This window comes from Procambarus clarkii, chromosome 36 (assembly GCF_040958095.1).
Source record: "Procambarus clarkii isolate CNS0578487 chromosome 36, FALCON_Pclarkii_2.0, whole genome shotgun sequence".
NCBI classification, from domain to species: Eukaryota; Metazoa; Arthropoda; class Malacostraca; order Decapoda; family Cambaridae; genus Procambarus; species Procambarus clarkii.
Genome location: NC_091185.1, coordinates 33,522,690 through 33,546,237, shown reverse-complemented (window position 1 = coordinate 33,546,237; position 23,548 = coordinate 33,522,690). Strand labels below are relative to the sequence as shown.

General features: G+C 41.5%; 1 protein-coding gene across 1 annotated transcript in view; it reads left to right on the top strand.

Moving 5' to 3' along the window:
* The window catches only part of LOC138371747 (uncharacterized), a 311,310-nt gene that overhangs the window by 195,800 nt on the left and 91,962 nt on the right, over positions 1–23,548 (top strand). The window contains exon 4 of the mRNA XM_069336768.1: positions 16,695–16,819. Within this exon, the coding sequence (XP_069192869.1) occupies positions 16,695–16,819 (125 nt within the window). The remainder of the gene's footprint in view (positions 1–16,694; positions 16,820–23,548) is intronic.

Genomic DNA, 23,548 nt, shown 5'->3' with positions numbered 1-23,548 from the left:
GTCTAAATGTTCATTTATATACTCTCCTGTTACGAAGTTCTTAAGTCTATACTTGTTACCTTTGATAAGCTCGGTTACCTTATATGGACCCAAAAATTTCTTAGTTAACTTGTACATAGGGCCAGACCTGTGTTGGTTAAGTATCATTACTACAGATCCGATAGTTATTTTACTGGGTTTAGTTCGTGCATTCCTTGCTAGAGTGAACTCGGCTGTAGCTTTGGACAGTTGTTCTCGTATTTTCTTGAATACTAGTTGCATTTGTCTACGCTTCACTTGAATAAAATCATCTTCGTTATATAAGGGAGTAGGAGGTACGTTAATCAATTCATTAGGGAGGATCTTATCTGTACCATAAAGAATAGCGTGAGGTGTGTCACCTGTAGAAACATTAATTGAAGAATTTATAGCACACTGAATTAAGGGTATAAAATCATCCCAATTGTTGTTATCAAAATTCAACGTGACTCTCAAGGCATTTAACACTTTCCTGTTAGTACGTTCAGCTAATCCGTTGCTTGCTGGATTATAAGGCATGATACTACATTTGTTAATGTTATATAAATCACACAAGCTAGTTAAAATACTATTACTGAATTCTGGACCATTATCTGAAAGGATTACTTTAGGCATACCATATCTACAAATTATTTGGTCATGGAAAGCACTGGCTATAGTTTCTGCTGTCTTGTTCGGGATAGGAACTAGTTTGCAAAACCATGAAAAATTATCAACAATTACAAGCAAATATTTGTTCCCTTTCTCTGTTTCCGCAAAATTTGTCAATAAATCCATCGATACTCGTTCCCAAGGAGCTTTCGTTACTGGGTACACCTGAATTGGATTAGGTCCTGAAACATGTCCCTTGTGCCGTAAGGAAATTAAACATTTGTCAACATAATGAGCAATCTCCTTAGCCATTTTTGGCCAAAAATACTTCAATCGACCTTGTTGGAGTGTACGATCCTTTCCTGGATGTGCACTTGCAGGAGCATCATGGATAATTTTTATCACAGTTGGTACCAAGACAGCTGGAACAACTAACTGACAACATTTTCTCGGGGCTGTCCCTAGCTTTACTACTCTACACAGTAAATTGTCTAACATCACTAATTCCTTCAATGGTACTGTCGGTTTATGAATCGGGCGAGTGTCTTGCTAAGTCAAAAATTTAATGACGGGTGCCCATATGGGGTCTTGTCTCTGTTCCGTCTCAACTACTGTAGCATCTAATGCTGGGTAATTTAACTGAATTGCAGCTACGTGTCGAGAAAACGCATCGGCTACTACATTTTGCTTTCCAGGAATATAACCAAATGTGGGATTGAATTCTTGAATTGTGAGCAAATATCTAGCAAACTTTCCAACTGGATTCTTATTTTTGAACAAGGGAATTAATGGTTGGTGATCTGTAAGAACATGAACTGGGTAATTATAAATTGTATCCTTGAAATGTTTAAGTGCCCAGACAACTGCCAAGGCTTCTCGTTCTGTTGCACTATAATTTTGCTCTTCTTTAGATAATGTACGGCTAGCATAAGCTATTGCGTGATCTCTGTGACCTTCTGTTTGAAGTAATGCAGCACCTAGACCTATGTCACTAGCATCTGTAACCAATGTAAAAGGTTTAGAAAAATCTGGGTACCTAAGGACAGGTGACAAAATCAAGGCTGACTTGAGTTTTTTGAATGACTGATCCTGGGCCTCTCCCCAAACAAAGGGTTCATCTTTTCTTTGCAACTTATAAAGTGAAGTGGCTATAATAGAGAATCCAGCAATAAATGAATGATAAAATCCTACAAGACCTGTGAACTGTCTTACGGCTTCTGCGGTACGAGGCGTTGGAAAATCACAGGCAGCAATAATTTTTTATTCATTCAATGTAATACCTGAAGGTGTAACTGTATGACCTAGGAAATTAATCTTCTTTAAAATGAACATTTTGTAAGCTTTATTTTTAAATTAGCTCCAGCGAGCTTTGCAAGTACTTTCTCAAGGTTCTGGAAATGAGTCTGAACATCTTGCGACATGATTATGAGATCATTAAGGTAAACTAGAGGAGTACTTTCTATCAATCTACGAAATAGATTTGTCATGAGCCATGAAAAGGTTATGGGACTACTCCGCAAACTAAATGGCATTCTTTTGAAATGAAAATGACCATTGGGAGTACTAAAGGCTGTCAATTGTTTACTTTCCTCATCATGGGGGATTTGCCAGAATCCCTGCAACAAATCTAACGTTGAGAATACTTTATTTTGACCAATACTTTGCAACAAATCATTGAGAACTGGAAGTGGGAAACGATCAGGTATCGTTACTCTGTTAAGCTTCCGATAATCGATTACAGGTCTCCAAGTCCCATCTCACTTTGGTACAAGAATCAATGGAGCGTTCCATGGCGAATTACTCAATTCAATTACATCACTCTGTAACATTTCCTCTACAAGGCTTCTGCTCTCTGAGAATGGGGAAGACGGTAAGCTGGTACATAAATAGTTGTAGTTCCTTGTTCAAGGGGGAATTTTATGTGTAATAAGAGGAGTGAGACCTAACTTTTCTCCTGGTAGAGCAACAACAGCTCTATTCCTGTTCAAAATTTCCAAAAGCTGAGCCACAGAGTCAGGAAAATCAGTAGGACTGAGGTGTAGCGCTTGCACCTCTGGCTCATGAGATCCCTGTTTTCCTGGTGTGAGAGTACAAACAGTATGATCCATGGAGACATCATCCACAACTCGCACCGGGAACGAGTAATGGGCAAAATCTACAACATGGGTACCAGACTGAAGATGGATGTCGGCATTACTAGTGTTTGCAATAAATGTAACAGTACCATCCTGCACTGTGTGCCAGGAGGGTTCAACAAACGTGCCATTCACTTTACATGTTTCACTTTCCGCAATCACATCCGACAACTCAGGCACTCCCTGAACCTTAACTCTTATTCTGGTGAGAAAATGAGAATGCAGCACAGTGTCAGTAGCCGTGGAACCACCGACTTCAGAGATGGAAGTTGTCAGGTGAGCAAGACAACGAGAATCCGTTAGGGCGCCCCTTCCAGAGAGTCCCGATACTCACTCTCCTTAACAACTGCACAACTACGATGCTTCATTCGAGTGCCTGTTTTCTCGGGTATGCTACCACAACAATGATCTGATAAACCTACGCTAGCAAGGCGGGTGTCAACAAAATTAACGTAGTCTGATTGAAGGTTGAACTCATGGCCCTGTCGATACATGCTACACAAGGGTATGACGTGGTCTTTGATACTGATGTTCCAACGATGGGGAAACAATGCAATATTTTCATCAATCATGGTGTACAGACCCAAGAGAATGTCTCCAGGAAAATGAATAACATCAACAACTAAACATGTTATAGACAATGTGACACCATCTAACTTGAGTGGGAGGTCAATTTCACCCTGAACTTTTACTTTATTTCCTGAAACACCACTTAGAAAAGGTATGGGGCACTTCCTTACTGTAGTAGGGTGCCTACTTTCAATGTCTCTAAGAGCTCAGGGCTTGACAATATTAACTTTTGCACCTGAGTCAAGAAAAACTTTTAAAACTCTACCATGTACAATAGCTGAGACAAGGGGACCATCACTTGAGACTGGACAAGTTACTACTTGTGACTTATGTTGTCTGGGATATCTGCATCTCGTCTGTGTCAAATTCACTGTGGTTCCGTCAACATCTACAACTGGTCTAGAGTCAGTGTCCTCCTCTGTCAAGTGTCCAAATCTATTTTGGTTAGGTACTGAATACACAGGGCAACCCGTTCTCGCAAATTTATAAGTCAATATTGACTTATTAGTTGCGTGCATAGGTGACATACCAAACATAATAGTTTCCCTTGAAAAGCTTCATAGAAAACACCGACCTTACCTAACCTACTTAGTATGTTAAAATAAGCATCTTATAGCTTCGTAATTACAATTGTTACTTAACTTATTATAGGTATAGGTTAGGTAATAATTGTAATTACGAAGCAATAAGATGCTTATCTTAACATAAAAAGTAGGTTAGGTAAGGTCGGTGTTTTCTATGAAGCTTTTCAAGGGAAACTATTATGTTAAGTATGTCACCTATGCACATATTTAATAAGTCAATATTGACTTATTAAATTTGCGAGAACGGGTTGCACAGGGAGGGCACTAGGATTGGCTAGCTTGAATTGGTTAGCGGATGGCCTTGAGGGTTTCCCAACGACATGGAGCGAACATTCTGAACTCCAGCATTCTGTGGCAGAGTATTATAATTCGAAGTTGCATTATAGCTGGGCTGGGAATTGTAATTACGTGAGTTCTGATAATGTCTTGGACGTTGTGCGTTTTGCCAAGACTGACCGTGGGAGATACGAGGTGGGGATTTCCTTTGCCTAGCTCTACAATCTGCACTGTGATGACTAACTTGTTTATGGTACTTGCAATATGGGAGCCTAGAATTATTAGATTGACGAGGGGACCGAGAGAATTGTCTAGGGGGTGATGATCTAGGGGCGGACCAACAGTCCCTTGCGAGGTGGTTACTCTTACCACAATGCCAACATGAGGGATTGGATGATTGTGAACTATGGCGTTTCGGCAACTTATGAGGAGGCGAATTTGACTGGGGGCTACAACCAACAACCATGGGTACAGTTCTGCGACCAAGAGTTTTGAGAGTTTGTGGGAGGATGCTGAGAGCTTGTTACTACATTTACAGTATCAGAGGGTGGCAACAGTTGAGCACTTCGGGGAGCTAGTTTATCGGCAGCATTGTTAATAGCCCCAAACACTTCACCAATTTCATGTTTAACACCAAAATTTTGTTGCTCAATGATCGGTTTAGTATGCTCTGGGGCAAAATGCATTAAAGTCCCAAATGCTATCATCTTGGTCGTAGCCTCAGGGGACAGATTATTGTCTTTATCTAACCAATGAACTATTCATAGCAGAAACTAAGTCATACAGATACTGATCGAGACGGCTAGTAAACGCATTAAACGATTCACCAGGCTGCATGGTGGCATTGGCAATTTTCTTGACTAACCTATACGGGTCTAGGTCTCCTTTGTTAACAAAGCGCCGGCGAAAGAAATCCTTAAATTGAGACCAAGACTGTAGGCTAACAATGGCTTTCTCATCAACAACAAAACGTGCATCACCTTTGGTTGTGTCCACAGCTGACCGTGCAATTGCTAAGTATTCGGCATCAGTAGGTTTGGAAAAACGTGCAACAGTTTTCGCTTCAACCTTACTAAACCATGACTCTAATAAGCGGGATTCACCAGCAAAAAGAGGAATAGCCATTTCCTGAGCTGATCTCTGGCCATTGGGATTCAACAGTGGTAGGCATTGTCACAGCCGTGGAAGTAATGTTTGAACGCAGATTATAATTAAGTGCACCAGGCATCAGAAATGGTATACACAAAAATAAACACTCAAAAAAAAATATCAACGTGGCTAAAGTAAGAAAATGGCAAAAATAGAATTATTAAATTGGGCTAGGCAACAAATAATTAAGAACAAGCAAAATTGTGAATTATATTAGCAATCTTTCATTAAAATGACTGGAATTAGAAGCATGTAAATTAATTAAACCAGGCTAAGCACAGCAATTTAGAATAAAAACTGGAAAGTGCAATTTCAAAATTTCATTAAAATGATTCAACACAACAAGTGGCAATGCAAGAAATATGGATGTAGCACATAAACTGGACACATGTGTATAACTGCTACGGTAACAAAATTATAATATGAAATGTTGAAGGAATAAATTTCAATTTTAGGCCTGGTGGAATTACAAAAAAATTATATTGTACAAATCCTTAACTGCTACTAAAACAAGGATTTCTTACTTCACTGCCATTTGAATTTACCAATAACACTCTAGTAGCACAATTAATATTTAATGAAATTACTGTGAGAAGCAGGAATGTTGAAATCACACAAGGAAACTGTGGGGAGTGGAGTACTGAACCAGCTCCAATATTTAACAAGTCACTGAAAGGTTAATTCATAAGATATTGTGAATATATTTACGTTGAACCTCATTAAACCATAGCACACGATATCTTAGCTCATAATTACTTAACTCAGGGCTGCAGGGTTTGCAATATAACAGTGGCCAATCACGAAAAACGGCGACACGGCGTGTGTGAAGAGGCACATGCGAGGTTTTGTTTACAATCTGGTGCGACGGCAGCACTGCTGGCGGCAGAGGCGCGAAGCTCGGGAGACCCCACACTAGGAATTGATGTTGGAAGCGCAAAGATAAACTTTGACGACGACGATGATGGCGAAGGAAGCACGATGTGGTAGGTCGAAGTTCACACAAAATGATGTAGCAAGGGGGCTGGTGGCGATGATGAGGGGTGGCGAGGTGTCGATGTGGCACCGTGGTGAGGTGTGTGAGCTTGGGGGGCGACACTAGTCAGACGGTTATAGTTTTTTTTTTGGCAATTGTTTCTCAATAAGATTGCACACACAGCTGCAGAGCAGTTGAAGCTGTAGAAGATGATTGCAATAGCTGGAACTGGTACAGACAACACACAAGGCTTGTTGATGGGGGCTTGGGTGGCGGTGGTGGTGCAGGTTCCCGCGTGGCGCGGGAAATTAAAAAACGCTGGCAGTGAATTACTCTCCCCTTCGCTGATGAAATTTCGTTCTCTCTTGCAAATATTGCACTTTACTTTTGAAATCGTCGACCTAGAGTAGTGGCTGATAACAGGACCCCGGACTGGTACAATAATTGATGCGTGGGTGGCAGGATGGCGCCTTATGGAGGCGTTTCCAAAAAAATAATTCTGGATCCCACTGCTGCTAATAGTATTCGTTGCCTTGCGGGGTTGAATGTAGACAAAGTAGGCACGTCTGTATATTTATTGACTGAGACAACAAGGTGTATATCTGGCCAGCCGAGGTCCACCTTCTCTGAGTCCGTCTGGAGAACTGAGCCTGCTGGGAGCACGGTTGGTGATTGTCTGTCTGGCATGACGTCAGAGGACTACTTGCCTGTGATTGGTTGTGTCTCAACGGACATTCAATTTGAGTATAACAGAGGTGTTAGAGATTACGAGGTGGTAGAGATAACGAGGTGCTGGAGATAACGAGGTGTTGGAGATAACGAGGTGTTAGAGATAACAAGGTGTTGGAGATAACGAGGTGTTAGAGATAACGAGGTGTTAGGGATAACGAGGAGTTGGAAATAACAAGATGTAAGAGATAATGAGGTGGTATAGATAACGAGGTGTTACGGGATAACGAGGTGTTAGAGATAACGAGGTGTTAAAGATAACAAGGTGTTAGACATAATGAAGTGTTAGAGGTAACGAGGTGTTACGGGATAATGAGGTGTTAGGGATAACTAGGTGTTAGGGATAACGAGTTGTTAGAGATAACGAGGTGTTAGAGATAACGAGGTGTTAGAGATAATGATGTGTTAGAGATAACGAGGTGTTAGGGATAACAAGGTGTTAGATATAACGAGGTGTTAGGGATAACGAGGTGTTATCAATGTGAACTATCCGTCTTAATGGAGCCAGAACTTCAGAGACAATCAAAGACGCGAGTGAAAGAGTCTGAGTGACAGATGGCAAAAAATTAATTAACGAATTGTCAACGAGCTGGTAACGATTTTACAAAACAGATACAAAAGTTATGTAAATTTCCGCTAGATGAGCGAGAGGCTTTTGAAGTATTTGCCAAAGTTAGCAAACTTTGGGTGAGGGAAACGTTGGTGAGGAGAGATGTTGCCAAACTCCGCCAGGAATGATGGAAGTTAGCGAGGTGTTAATGAGAGGGCCAGACATACAAGAGATTTTACAAGCCATGTATAAAACATATTAAAAAGTTAACGAGTGACATTAAAATTATATATTAATTATGATTATCATTATTAACAAAATTGTAATGATTGCTATTGTTACCATTAGTGTTATTATTTTAATTATTTTTATTATTACTACTATTGCTTTCATGATTAATTGTTTTCATTATCTTTAGTAATTTTAGATGTCAAGATTTTAAAACACTTAACATTTTAATTATTTAAACACTTACATTTATGATGTTATAAAAGAGTCGATCGCACATAACCAGGAAATACCGCCTCGCTCAGTCAACACCTTCCTCTCACTACTAGGTAAGATCATAGGAACACACGTACGTAAGAGATACATAGTAACCCGCTATGGGAGCACCATAGCAGGCTTTCTGGCCAATGGTAGGTGCATCCGGCTGAGCTCCAGCCTCCCTCTCACCCTAAGAAAGTGAAGCCTCATCAGATAACCAGACCCAAGCGAAGCTGCTTCACGCTATGAAGCTCATATGGTTATGCCAAGACTGCAAGGCGAGGGCTGGAGGGGAGGCACTTGTCATCTCCATCTCCACCTGAATGGACGACACAGCAAGGCTCACATTATCTGCACGGCTGCTTCCTACCACCATAATGTGTCTTGACTAGTTTGAGAGATAACGTTCGCCACACACACACGTTAAATCTCCTCCACACTCATGCATATATATACGCTGCAGGGGTGAGAACCATATGTGGAGCGAAGGTGTATTTTTTGTGAATGGTGAAAACATGAGAGGATGTATAATTTGCTAGTCAATTTCCGTACATAGATGTCTCATAGGTACAGTCTCAGATGCAAGTTCTGGTTCTGGTAGTTGAAACGCAGCGCCGGAACACCCAAGGGAAGCTTGTGTGGCAGCCTCAGCACGCGATGACTTGAGTGGCATATGAACTAAACATTTTGAATTCAATATATGTAATAAGTAATATAACTATTTTCGCATAATAAATTCAACTGGACGGTAGAACTACGGTCTCGTTTCATGCAGGTCGGCGTTCAATCCCCGACCGTCCAAGTGGTTGAGCACCAGTCCTCCCCCCCGTCCCATCCCAAATCCTTATCCTGACCCTTTCCAGGTGCTATATAGTAGAAGTAATACCTTGGCGCTTTCCCCTGATAACTCTCTTCCCTTCCCTCTCGTGCCTCCAACACCTCTCTATAATTCTCTCCCATCCAGTTTCACTCCTATCCCTCGTCTACCCTCTCTACCTCAGTTTCTTGTCTCCATATTACATCTACCTCCTTCCTTCCTTCCTTCCTTCCTTCCTTCTCCCTTCCCCCACCTCCTTCTCCCTCCCCCCCTCACTCTTACAATTACAGTCACAGGGCAGAAAACTTCAAGAAAACCCACAGAGGAGGATGACCAGAGTTTTCTGGGAAGATCCATTAAATTGTGTGTGGGCTGTCAGTCTTCCTCCCACAGTGACGTCTCTAATGGCTCAGGTCTCACACAACACACACCAACTTGTTTTGTATTGACAAGTGCCAGGCGTTGACATGTGCCAGGCGTTGACAAGTGTGAGGTGTTGACAAGTGTCAGGCGTTGACAAGTGCCAGGCATTACCATGTGCCACGCAGTGACATGTGCCAGGCGTTGACACGTGCCAGGCATTACCATGTGCCACGCAGTGACATGTGCCAGGCGTTGACACGTGCCAGGCATTACCATGTGCCACGCAGTGACATGTGCCAGGCGTTGACACGTGCCAGGCATTACCATGTGCCAGGCGTTGACATGTGCCAGGCGTTGACACGTGCCAGGCATTACCATGTGCCACGCAGTGACATGTGCCAAGCGTTGACACGTGCCAGGCATTACCATGTGCCACGCAGTGACATGTGCCAGGCGTTGACACGTGCCAGGCATTACCATGTGCCACGCAGTGACATGTGCCAGGCGTTGACACGTGCCAGGCATTACCATGTGCCAGGCGTTGACATGTGCCAGGTGTTGACACGTGCCATGCATTACCATGTGCCACGCAGTGACATGTGCCAGGTGTTGACACGTGCCAGGCATTACCATGTGCCAGGCATTGACATGTGCCAGGCATTGACATGTGCCAGGCATTGACATGTGCCAGGCGTTGACACGTGCCAGGCATTACCATGTGCCACGCAGTGACATGTGCCAGGCGTTGACACGTGCCAGGCATTACCATGTGCCAGGCATTGACATGTGCCAGGCGTTGACACGTGCCAGGCATTACCATGTGCCACGCAGTGACATGTGCCAGGCGTTGACACGTGCCAGGCGTTGCCATGTGACAGGCGTTGACAAGTTCCGGGAATTGACACGTGCCAAGCGTTGACATGTGCCAGGCGTTGACAAGTTCCAGGCGTTGACACGTGCCAGGCGTTGACATGTGCCAGGCGTTGCCATGTGACAGGCGTTGACAAGTTCCGGGCATTGACACGTGCCAAGCGTTGACATGTGCCAGGCGTTGACAAGTTCCAGGCGTTGACACGTGCCAGGCATTGACATGTGACAGGCGTTGACAAGTTCCGGGCATTGACACGTGCCAAGCGTTGACATGTGCCAGGCGTTGACAAGTTCCAGGCGTTGAGACGTGCCAGGCGTTGACATGTGCCAGGCGTTGCCATGTGACAGGCGTTGACAAGTTCCAGGCGTTGACACGTGCCAAGCGTTGACATGTGCCAGGCGTTGACAAGTTCCAGGCGTTGACACGTGCCAGGCGTTGACATGTGCCAGGCGTTGACACGTGCCAGGCGTTGACATGTGCCAGGCGTTGACATGTGCCAGGCGTTGACATGTGCCAGGCGTTGACAAGTTCCAGGCATTCAGATGTGCCAGGCGTTGACACGTGCCAGGCATTACCATGTGCCACGCAGTGACATGTGCCAAGCGTTGACACGTGCCAGGCATTACCATGTGCCACGCAGTGACATGTGCCAGGCGTTGACACGTGCCAGGCATTACCATGTGCCACGCAGTGACATGTGCCAGGCGTTGACACGTGCCAGGCATTACCATGTGCCAGGCGTTGACATGTGCCAGGTGTTGACACGTGCCAGGCATTACCATGTGCCACGCAGTGACATGTGCCAGGTGTTGACACGTGCCAGGCATTACCATGTGCCAGGCATTGACATGTGCCAGGCATTGACATGTGCCAGGCATTGACATGTGCCAGGCGTTGACACGTGCCAGGCATTACCATGTGGCTCGCAGTGACATGTGCCAGGCGTTGACACGTGCCAGGCATTACCATGTGCCAGGCATTGACATGTGCCAGGCGTTGACACGTGCCAGGCATTACCATGTGCCACGCAGTGACATGTGCCAGGCGTTGACACGTGCCAGGCGTTGCCATGTGACAGGCGTTGACAAGTTCCGGGAATTGACACGTGCCAAGCGTTGACATGTGCCAGGCGTTGACAAGTTCCAGGCGTTGACACGTGCCAGGCGTTGACATGTGCCAGGCGTTGCCATGTGACAGGCGTTGACAAGTTCCGGGCATTGACACGTGCCAAGCGTTGACATGTGCCAGGCGTTGACAAGTTCCAGGCGTTGACACGTGCCAAGCGTTGACATGTGCCAGGCGTTGACAAGTTCCAGGCGTTGAGACGTGCCAGGCGTTGACATGTGCCAGGCGTTGCCATGTGACAGGCGTTGACAAGTTCCAGGCGTTGACACGTGCCAAGCGTTGACATGTGCCAGGCGTTGACAAGTTCCAGGCGTTGACACGTGCCAGGCGTTGACATGTGCCAGGCGTTGACACGTGCCAGGCGTTGACATGTGCCAGGCGTTGACATGTGCCAGGCGTTGACATGTGCCAGGCGTTGACAAGTTCCAGGCGTTGACAAGTGCCAGGCGTTGACAAGTGTCAGGCGTTGACAAGTGTCAGGCATTGACAAGTTCCAGGAGTTGACATGTACCAGGCGTTGACATGTGCCAGGCGTTGACACGTGCCAGGCGTTGACATGTGCCAGGCGTTGACATGTGCCAGGCATTACCATGTGCCAGGCGTTGACATGTGCCAGGCGTTGACATGTGCCAGGCGTTGACAAGTTCCAGGCGTTGACACGTGCCAGGCATTGACATGTGCCAGGCGTTGACACGTGCCAGGCGTTGACACGTGCCAGGCGTTGACAAGTTCCAGGCATTCAGATGTGCCAGGCGTTGACATGTGCCAGGCGTTGACATGTGCCAGGCGTTGACGTGTGCCAGGCGTTGACATGTGCCAGGCGTTGACAAGTGCCAGGTGTTAACACGTGCCAGGCGTTGACATGTCTCAGATGTTGACATGTGTCAGCCGTTGACATGTGCCAGGCGTTGACACGTGCCAGGCGTTGACATGTCTCAGGTGTTGACATGTATCAACCGTTGACATGTGACAGGCGTTGACATGTCTCAGGTGTTGAAATGTGTCAACCGTTGACATGTGCCAGGCGTTGACATGTCTCAGGTCTTGACATGTGTCAGCCGTTGACATGTGCCAGGCGTTGACATGTGCCAGGCGTTGACATGTCCCAGGCGGACATATGTTGGACCTAGTAGCCAAAACACTGTACTCGGCTTACAATTACTTGGTCTAATTTCCCTAATATGCCAAGTTTTCCTGAATTTATACATTTTCCTATTTTTTTCAAATGAAATAATAAAGCTGTGCATTTCATTATGTATGAGCTATTTTTTTTTAATTGAACTTAAAACTAACGTTGATATATAACCGAGCCTAACCTATCCTACCTAACTTATCCTAACCTATCTTAACCAAACCTAACATAACTAAGTCAATAATTTATGTTCGTAACATAACATAATAATAATAATTCAAATAAACCAATTGGATTTTTTTTAAATAAAGAAAATCATCATATATATAAATTATATATATATATATATATATATATATATATATATATATATATATATGTCGTACCTAGTAACCAGAACGCACTTCTCAGCCTACTATGCAAGGCCCGATTTGCCGAATAAGCCAAGTTTTCATGAATTAATGTTTTTTCGACTACCTAACTTACCTAACCTAACCTAACCTAACTTTTTCGGCTACCTAACCTAACCTAACCTAACCTATAAAGATAGGTTAGGTTCGGTCATATATCTACGTTAATTTTAACTCCAATAAAAAAAATTGACCTCATACATAATGAAATGGGTAGCTTTATCTTTTCATAAGAAAAAAAATTAGAGAAAATATATTGATTCAGGAAAACTTGGCTTATTAGGCAAATCGTACCTTGCATAGTAGGGTGAGAAGTGCGTTAATATATATATATATATATATATATATATATATATATATATATATATATATATATATATATATATATATATATATATATATATATGTCGTACCTAGTAGCCAGAACGCACTTATCGGCCTACTATGCAAGGCCCGATTTGCCTAATAAGCCAAGTTTTCCGGAATTAAGTTATTTTCTCTATTTTTTTTCTTATGAAATGATAAATCTACCCATTTCATTATGTATGTTGTCAATTTTTTTTTATTGGATTTTAAATTAACGTAGATATATGACCGAACCTAACCAACCCTACCTAACCTAACCTAACCTATCTTTATAGGTTAGGTTAGGTTAGGTAGCCGAAAAAGTTAGGTTAGGTTAGGTTAGGTAGGTTAGGTAGTCGAAAAACAATTAATTCATGAAAACTTGGCTTATTAGGCAAATTGGGCCTTGCATAGTAGGCTGATAAGTGAGTTCTGGCTACTAGGTACGACATATATATATATATATATATATATATATATATATATATATATATATATATATATATATATATATATATATATATATATATATATATATATATATATATATATATATATATATATATATGTATATGTATATATATTAAATATGACAGTAAAAGTAAGATTAATAATTCTAACACGAATTTTCTCAATATTTCTTATGTTTCTTTTCATTGTCGATGGTAATTGAAAAATCAATTCAAAATTCATTTTTATTTCTAGTCTGACATGACACTTGAACGCGTTTCGTAATAACTTACTATATTTTCAAAGACTTTAGTTAACACACACACAACTATAACCTGCAAACACTAAACATAGTTCTACAATGCTATCATTTAAACATCTTTCATCTTATATGCCCGCATTTGGGTGAGGTGATATGTTACAACAGTTTTGGATGAAGTGATCAAAACTTTCAACACAAGATAGAGCAAACTTTCAACACAAGACAGAATACAGTGCAATGGGTATAAATTGGGTAAATTAAAGGGAAGAATGGAAGTAACTGCAAAGGGCCTATTGGCCCATATTTCTTGATGATTCTATATTGGTGCGAAGTCTTGAAGTGGGTAGAATATAGTTGTGTATTAATTGGCAGTACCCGGCTACAGCATCCTTCTCTGTCCCCCAGTCTTCCTCACCATTTTCTCCTCTCCTCGGCTTCCCAACCATTCTCCACTCCACCGTCCCCTCGTCCTCCCCACCATTCCCCACTCTACCATCCTGATGGTCTGATGTTCCCAATCAGAAAATTGGGAACATCAAGTGATCTGATGTTTCAATCACTGAAATATAAGAAAAACTGTTAAAAAATGAAATGAAAATATGAAAAAAAAATAAACTATACGCACGAAATGAATGGTATGGTAAACAACACAGTGCAATTTTAACAAAAGTCACACAAAATAATTAAATCAAAATGAAAATAAATCAAAATCTATGAAAATTCAATTTATCAATGCAATCAGAAACATTGAACTGGAATTGTAACATATTTAGTATAGCATGTGTGTTGCTCTTTCATGCAATAGATGGCGCTGTTTGTCAAGAAAAGCATAGTTTTTCCTGTCACAGATGTGGCATCTATACTTATACTTACGAAATGAACGGTATGGTAAACAACACAGCTCATTTCCAGCACAATGTAACACATAATTATTCAATTAAAAATAGAATATATCGAAATATATGAAAATAAAATTTATCAATGCAATCGGAATGAATGAAATGGAATTCGTGACATATTTAGTATACCGTGCATGTTGCTATTATATGCAACAGATGGCGTTGTTTTTCAAAAACGCATGTTTTTACCTGTCACAGGGGTGGCATCGATATAGTAGGTATATGAAAAGACGTGTCTATTCGAATGCAACGTTGTATCAAAATTTCAAAGCAATCGATGAAGAACTTTTTGAGATTTTAGCATGTGTTGCCCTTACGTCCAACAGATGGCGCTGTTTTAAAAAAAAAACATGTTTTTTCCTGTCACAGGTGAGGCATGTATATTGTAGATATATAAAAAGACGCGCCTATTCGAATGCAACGTTGTGTCAAAATTTCAAAACAATCGGTAAAGAGGTTTCAAAGATTTCCTTCACCTGGAAAAACACGGTTTTTCAGAAAAAAACATGTTTTTTATTCGTCACAGACGTGACATGTATATAGTATGTATATAAAAACCTGGCTGGATGGGAGTGGAACGTTGTGTAAAAATTTTAAAGCAATCGGTGAAGAACTTTCGGAGATTAGCGATTTTGAACAAACGAACATTTCCATTTTTATTTATATAGAAGGTAGATAGATATATATATATGCATAAATGTATGTACTACTTCTTCCAAAACACAAATTGCTATTTTTGTAGTTTAAGTTTCAGGATTATGCACGAAAAAGTTTGGTTTCTTCATGAAATACCGAAAGGAAAAGCGACATTTGTTTAATTGCTCATTGGTGAGTCAATATTGAGTTCGGTCATTTTATATAATTCTACTATGATTATTTATGTTTTGAATGACATTTGTTATACGTTTCATTATTATTGTAAAATTATTTGACATTCCTTAATGTAATTGTTTTATTCACTTGCTCTCTTCCATCTCTTTTTGTATGTACTATCTCCATCATCCCCACACTAACTCTTATCTTTATCATCTCGTCACGGTCTCCTATTTTCATCGTCCCCCGCACAACTTCCTGTCTTTATCATCCCCTCACTGCTTCCTGTCTTTATCGTTCCTTCACTGCTTCCTATCTTTATCCTCCATCACTGCTTCCTACGCTTATCATCCCCTCATTGCTTCCTATCTTCATCATCGTGCCATTGTATCCTGTCGCTATCATCTCCTTCTTGCTCTCAGTCGTTCTGACTGTCTCTCTGCCTCTTACATGTACCATTTCTTGTTCCGCCGCCTCCTATCTCTTTTCTTCCATCTACTTAAATGTTATCTCTTGGTTGTCACCGTGTTATCTATCATCGTCCACATTCCTCTTTCTCTATCACTCTCTCCCACTTTATTTGCCGACACTCTTCTCAAGTCTCACTTTCGTCATCCTATTTTGCTTTCTTCTTATATGAAACTTTTTATCCTTTAACATATATTTTATGGTATTGAATTTTAGTGTTTCTCATTCCTCCGCTCTCCCTCTTTTCCCTCTCTTTCCCTTTTCTTTATTTCCTTCTCTTTTTCTTTTCTCTCTTCTTCCTCTTTCCATCTTATTAAATTATTTTCTTCACTTTACATTTTCCAACCACTTGGGCTGGACAATGTACGAGCGAGCGACGTTCTCGCTACATGCTGGTCGGCGTTCAATCCCCGACCGTCCAAGTGGTTGGGCACCATTCCGTTTCCCGGTCCCATCCCAAATCATTATCCTGACCCCTTTCCCAGTGCTATATTCGTCGTAATGGCTTGGTGTTTTTCCCTGATAGTTTCCTTCCTTCCTTCCTTCCTTCCTTCCTTCCTTCCTTCCTTCCTCTTTACTCTCACTATCTCTCCCTGTTACTTTCCTTTGCTGCTCTTCCAATATGTCCATACTGGTGGGTGGTGTCTCACCGTGGGTGTCCTTACTCCCGCTGTACAGGTCGCCCCGGCCCGGTACACAGCTGCAGAGTGACCAACCACACAGCCCACGGCTTCATGATACACTGTGTCTCCGGCCCACTGAGGAGTGTCAACACCCAGTACACACTGCTCGTCTATGCTCAGGTGGGTGTCTGCTGGCGGGTGTTCCGTGTCTGCTGGCTGGTGTTCCGTGTCTGCTGGCGGCCATAGTGTCTGCTGGCGGGTGTTCCGTGTCTGCTGGCTGGTGTTCCGTGTCTGCTGGCGGCCATAGTGTCTGCTGGCGGGTGTAGAGTGTTCGCTTTCCTGCAGAGCGGCAGGTTTATTTGTCTATGGTGGGTCCTTGTTGTTCTTGTTGGTGGTTGTGGTGGTGTTAGTGTTGTTGTTGATGGTGGTGGTGATGGTGTTGTTGTTGTTGGTGGTGGTGATGGTGTTGTTGTTGTTGGTGGTGGTGGTGAAGTTGTTGTGGTTGTTGTTGGTGGTGGTGGTGGCGGTGGTGGTGGTAGTGGTGGTGGTAGGTGGTGATGGTGGTAGTGGTGGTGGTGTTGGTAGTGGTGGTGGTGGTTGTGGAAATATTGCCGGGATTGATATATGAAAACTACATAAAACTTGTATTGTACTAAATTAAAAATTACTCTGTGCAAAATTAACACAACTGAAGTCCCTAGGTAGGGTTGTAAATCCTACCTCCTCTAGTCCTAATGACAGACTGTGGGCTGTAAGGGGCATGTGTATCCTTAAGTGTGAATGAAGAAGTTGATTGAAGATCTACATTCTACCTGCAGACAATTCAACACATCAGCTGTTATGAGCCACTCTCTTCACTCTTATTTAGATAAAGAACTAGGAATTTTCCTTATATATATAGTCCAGGTACTTCCCCAGTTTCTAGAGAGCAATCATTGGTGATAATGATAAGTTAGTGTGGTGGTCTTTACTGAAAATTCATTTACTTTATATAAACACAACAATTTAAATTGTAGAAGTATGATATTAAATGACCTTGATTGTGGTCTAAGTACTGTTAACTAAGTACTAAAGATTATTTTCAATTAGATAAACTTATATTACAAAATAAAGATAACTAAGCAAGCAATTGTTAACTTAATTAATATGTTCAAGGATATATATATATATATGTATTGATATATTCAATTTATATGAAGAGGTTCAGGCATTACTATATTAATAAACTTACTGAAATATGAGGCGTTGCCTCACCCTGTAACTGGCAGACAGACCTATTGGATTTATTAAAGTTACACAAGCATATAATTGACCAATTAATAAACTAAATAACATTCAATATACTTCTCTGAATGCCGGGTGCCTGTCTGACAAGTGTGCCATACTGGATAACGCTCTTGTGGAGTTTAGGTACGATATTTAATATCACAGCTTTGCTGTATTGTTCTAGTAGCGTTGCTAATTGATTATGTCCTTAATTGCGGTTACAATAGGTTAGATAAGTGATGATGGTGGAGGTGGAGACAATGATACCTTGTGTGCTCCACTCTACACTTATTTAGATATGTTCTAGGAATTTTTCCTTGTAGATATATTGTCCAGGTACTCCCCCAGTTCTAGAGAGTAATCACTGGTGATAAAGATTATTGGATAAGATGTCCTAAGCTGAATAATTGTTCACAAGGCACCGTCACACTTGTTCACTGTTTGTAAACACACCCGTCCTGGCCTCGGGGGCCCCTGTAGGTCGCTTACTCTCGAGTTGGCTCCTCCCTTCTTTTTGGGGAAGGTAGCCTTCAATGATTATTGATTGATTATTTTTACTGTCTAGACATATGATTGAGATAATATGTGATTATAATATAATTAGATATTGGATTTATAGATAATAAGTAGTACTTGATAGTACTACTGATTCTTATGAAGGATTTGATTTAATCCCTACTGGAAATCGATTCAACTGTTCCAAAAGTTTTTTAATTAAGAAATCCTTCTAGAAGCGTCTGGATTCTTGAGAAATCATGCACAAAGTCATGTAGAGACCTATGGTGTACATAATCATAGGTGGCATTGTCATGTATGATCCAGATGTATAATGAATCTATAGTGATTCTGATGTGATTTTGATATGCATTTGTTATGATTTAGATTTAATATAGAAATAATACATTTCTTAGATAGTAATATAGATATAGCGGTAAAAATTTCCCACATTACATAGCATATTGTTACGTTAGAGAGTGTTACGTAGGATAATGTTGCATTAGTGTTACGTAAGGTGCTGTTACGTTAAATAGTGTTATGTAGCATATTGTTCCATTAAATAGTGTTAAGTAGCATATTATTACATAAGATATTGTTACGTTAGATAGTGTTACATAAGATAGTTTTACATTTGATAGTGTAACATAAAATATTGGTATGTTAGGTGGTGTTATGCCAGATATTGTTATGTAAGGTAGTGTTACATATGATAGTGTTACGTTACAAAGTGTTACCAAAGATAGTGCTACGTTAGTGTTACGTTTGATAGAGTAATGCAAGATAATGTTATGGTAGATGGCGGTACTTTAATCTGTGTAACACTAGTTAATGTTACGTTAGTGTTATGCATGACAGTGTTCTGTTACATTGTGTTATGTATGACAGTGTTTTGTTACATTGTGTTATGCATGACAGTGTTATGTTATATTGTGTTATGCATGACAGTATTATGTTACATTGTGTTACGCATGACAGTGTTATGTTACATTGTGTTACGCATGACAGTGTTATGTTAAATTGTGTTATGCATGATAGTGTTATGTTACAGTGTGTTATACATGACAGTGTTATGTTACATTGTGTTATGCATGACAGTGTTATGTTACATTGTGTTATGCATGACAGTGTTATGTTACATTGTGTTATGCATGACAGTGTTATGTTACATTGTGTTAGGCATGACAGTGTTATGTTACATTGTGTTATACATGACAGTGTTATGTTACATTGTGTTATGCATGACAGTGTTATGTTACATTGTGTTATGCATGACAGTGTTATGTTACATTGTGTTATGCATGACAGTGTTATGTTACATTGTGTTATGCATGACAGTGTTATGTTACATTGTGTTAGGCATGACAGTGTTATGTTACATTGTGTTATACATGACAGTGTTATGTTACATTGTGTTATGCATGACAGTGTTATGTTACATTGTGTTATGCATGACAGTGTTATGTTACATTGTGTTATGCATGACAGTGTTATGTTACATTGTGTTATGCATGACAGTGTTATGTTACATTGTGTTAGGCATGACAGTGTTATGTTACATTGTGTTATACATGACAGTGTTATGTTACATTGTGTTATGCATGACAGTGTTATGTTACATTGTGTTATGCATGACAGTGTTATGTTACATTGTGTTATGCATGACAGTGTTATGTTACATTGTGTTATGCATGACAGTGTTATGTTAGCGTTCTATCAAGAAAAATATTTCCCAGATAATTTGACAGTCTCCTAGAAAGATCTTCAAACTGTGAGGTAGCTGATCTTTTTATTGTATTCAAGTGTTGGTGTAGTTATTGTTGCTGGTTCCTGTGTTGTGGAAGTTATGGTAGGTGGTTCCTGTGTTGTGGTAGTTATGATTGGTAGTTCCTGTGTTGTGGTAGTTATGATTGGTGGTTCCTGTGTTGTGGTAGTTATGATTGGTGGGTCCTGTGTTGTGGAAGTTATGGTAGGTGGTTCCTGTGTTGTGGTAGTTATGATTGGTGGGTCCTGTGTTCTGGTAGTTATGATTGGTGGTTCCTGTGTTGTGGTAGTTATGATTGGTGGGTCCTGTGTTGTGGTAGTTATGATTGGTGGTTCTTGTGTTGTGGTAGTTATGATTGGTGGGTCCTGTGTTCTGGTAGTTATGATTGGTGGTTCCTGTGTTGTGGTAGTTATGATTGGTGGGTCCTGTGTTGTGGTAGTTATGATTGGTGGTTCTTGTGTTGTGGTAGTTATGATTGGTGGGTCCTGTGTTCTGGTAGTTATGATTGGTGGTTCCTGTGTTGTGGTAGTTATGATTGGTGGTTCCTGTGTTGTGGTAGTTATGGTAGGTGGTTCCTGTGTTCTGATAGTATGGTAGGTGGTTCTTTTGTTGTGGTAATTATTGTAGGTGGATCCTGTGTTGTGGTAGTTATTGTAGGTGATTCCTGTGGTGTGGTAGGTATGGTAGGTGGTTCCTGTGTTGTGGTAGTTATGGTAGGTGGTTCCTGTGGTGTGGTACTTATGGTAGGTGGTTCCTGTGTTGTGCTAGTTATGATTGGTGGTTCCTGTGTTGTGGTAGTTATAGTTGGTCGTTCCTGTGTTGTGGTAGTTATGGTAGGTGGTTCCTGTGGTGTGGTAGTTATGATTGGTGGTTCCTGTGGTGTGGTAGTTATGATTGGTGGTTCCTGTGTTGTGGTAGTTATGATTGGTGGTTCCTGTGTTGTGGTAGTTATGATTGGTGGTTCCTGTGTTGTGGTAGTTATGATTGGTGGTTCCTGTGTTGTGGTAGTTATGATTGGTGGTTCCTGTGTTGTGGTAGTTATAGTAGGTCGTTCCTGTGTTGTGGTAGTTATGGTAGATGGTTCCTGTGTTCTGGTAGTTATGGTAGGTGGTTCCTGTGTTGTGCTAGTTATGATTGGTGGTTCCTGTGTTGTGGTAGTTATAGTAGGTCGTTCCTGTGTTGTGGTAGTTATGGTAGGTCGTTCCTGTGTTGTGGTAGTTATGATTGGTGGTTCCTGTGTTGTGGTAGTTATGATTGGTGGTTCCTGTGTTGTGCTAGTTATGATTGGTGGTTCCTGTGTTGTGGTAGTTATGATTGGTGGTTCCTGTGTTGTGGTAGTTATGATTGGTGGGTCCTGTGTTGTGCTAGTTATGATTGGTGGTTCCTGTGTTGTGGTAGTTATGATTGGTGGTTCCTGTGTTGTGCTAGTTATGATTGGTGGTTCCTGTGTTGTGGTAGTTATGATTGGTGGTTCCTGTGTTGTGGTAGTTATGATTGGTGGTTCCTGTGTTGTGGTAGTTATGATAGGTTGCTGACCACCTTTGTCTTGGTAGTTAGCATCAATCCTCAGTGATGTTCTTAATTATCAGAATCCATCTCTAGATGGAACCTCCGTATGGCGGGAGTCAACTGAGGAGAGATCAATTATACACAACCATGATATTCAAAACATACAATAATATGAAAAAAATGGCAACTGACTCCTAGCAAAATTAGAAAAAAGTAGAGTCACAGCAAACACGAAAGATTCTATGCTAACTCTCAAGACATAAAGTATCTGTGCATTTGGTGACAGGACAAAGAACGTTATTCTCTGATCTGAAAGTGGAATACAGAACATTTTACATCCATCTATTCTTTGGATGTAGAATACTCTGCATTCTACATCCATAGATGAAGATGTTGATGTCCATCTACATCTGCTCTGTATTCTACTTGTAGAATGTCCATAATATGATAATACTTGAAACAACGGTAAGTTCGGTACTATAATATCGTCGTTGGGTCCTGTCTTCTCCGAGCGGGAAGTAGTGTCCTCGCCTCCTCAACACCTAGTCTTACACTCTGAACCTCCTTCATAGGTGGCAGCCAGGTGCTGCTCGGGCCTCTGCTGCCTCTCATTGCTGATACCTGACACGACTCTGATGCTTCTGATTTCTGTGACACCTCTAATATCTCTGATGCCTCCATCGTCACTGTACATGTTGTTCCCATGTTCTAACGTAGCGTCGTAAGTGTTGCGGCCCACTCCTGGTGGCGGGACGGTGGAGCAATTGCCCGGGTAGCAGTTTCTGATTATTGATCCTCGTCTGCTTGTTGAAGCGAACCACCGCTCAATAAAAAAAAAACTTTCTTAACCGAAGCGATTTACGGTTTCCTTTGCATATTCTTCGTGTTTCGGGACTCTGTTGTAGGTCTAGGTTCGTGCGAGGTAAGTTTGGCCTCCCTGAGACAGAGTCTGCTCTCTGCTGAATGGATCCGGATCTTTAATATCCTGGCCAATACAAGTGGCTTTCGTAACTTATTTCCGAAATCATTGGCTGATTGTCACTTGACTTCCCGCAGGTGCTGGGTTGGGAGAGTCACGTAACTCTTGATCACAGAAGCTAGATGAGTCACGGCTCTTGAAAATAAATTGAACAACACAAAAACGTGTAATTAAAACAGTAAAAACACTTTTTAGTTACGATAATACTGATCATCATGCATAGTGGGAAATATGTGGGGCGTTGCCCATATTTCGTTAGCTGCTGATAAATTAGTATTAATATATTGCTAGTTACCAAAAGCACTTTTTAATTAATAGTATTATTACTTGTCTTCAGGCAATGTTCAACCATCCAGCTCCCAGCTCCCAAAGGCTCATTCGTCAATTTTACATAATGCATATTCAAAATAGCGATTTTCTTAAAACAAATTATTAATAATATTCAATATTAGCATATCAAGGCGTAAGGTAGGTTAGGCCCGCTGTTTAGGCTCTGATGGCAAAATATTTGTGTTTGTAGTGCGTGGGTGAAACATTTACGGAAATGTGATTCAAACAGAGGTCGTCAGCGGAACACTTTTCGAACGTCAGCGGAACATTTTTCGAACGTCATCAGTTATGCAACCTGACCTCATCAACACACAACACGTCCTCATCAACACACACAGCCCGTCCTCATCAACACACAGCCCGTCCTCATCAACACACAGCCCGTCCTCATTAACACACAACCCGTCCTCATCAACACACAGCCCGTCCTCCTCAACACACAACCCATCCTCATCAACACACAGCCCGTCCTCATCAACACACAACCCGTCCTCATCAACACACACAGCCCGTCCTCATCAACACACAGCCCGTCCTCATCAACACACAGCCCGTCCTCATTAAC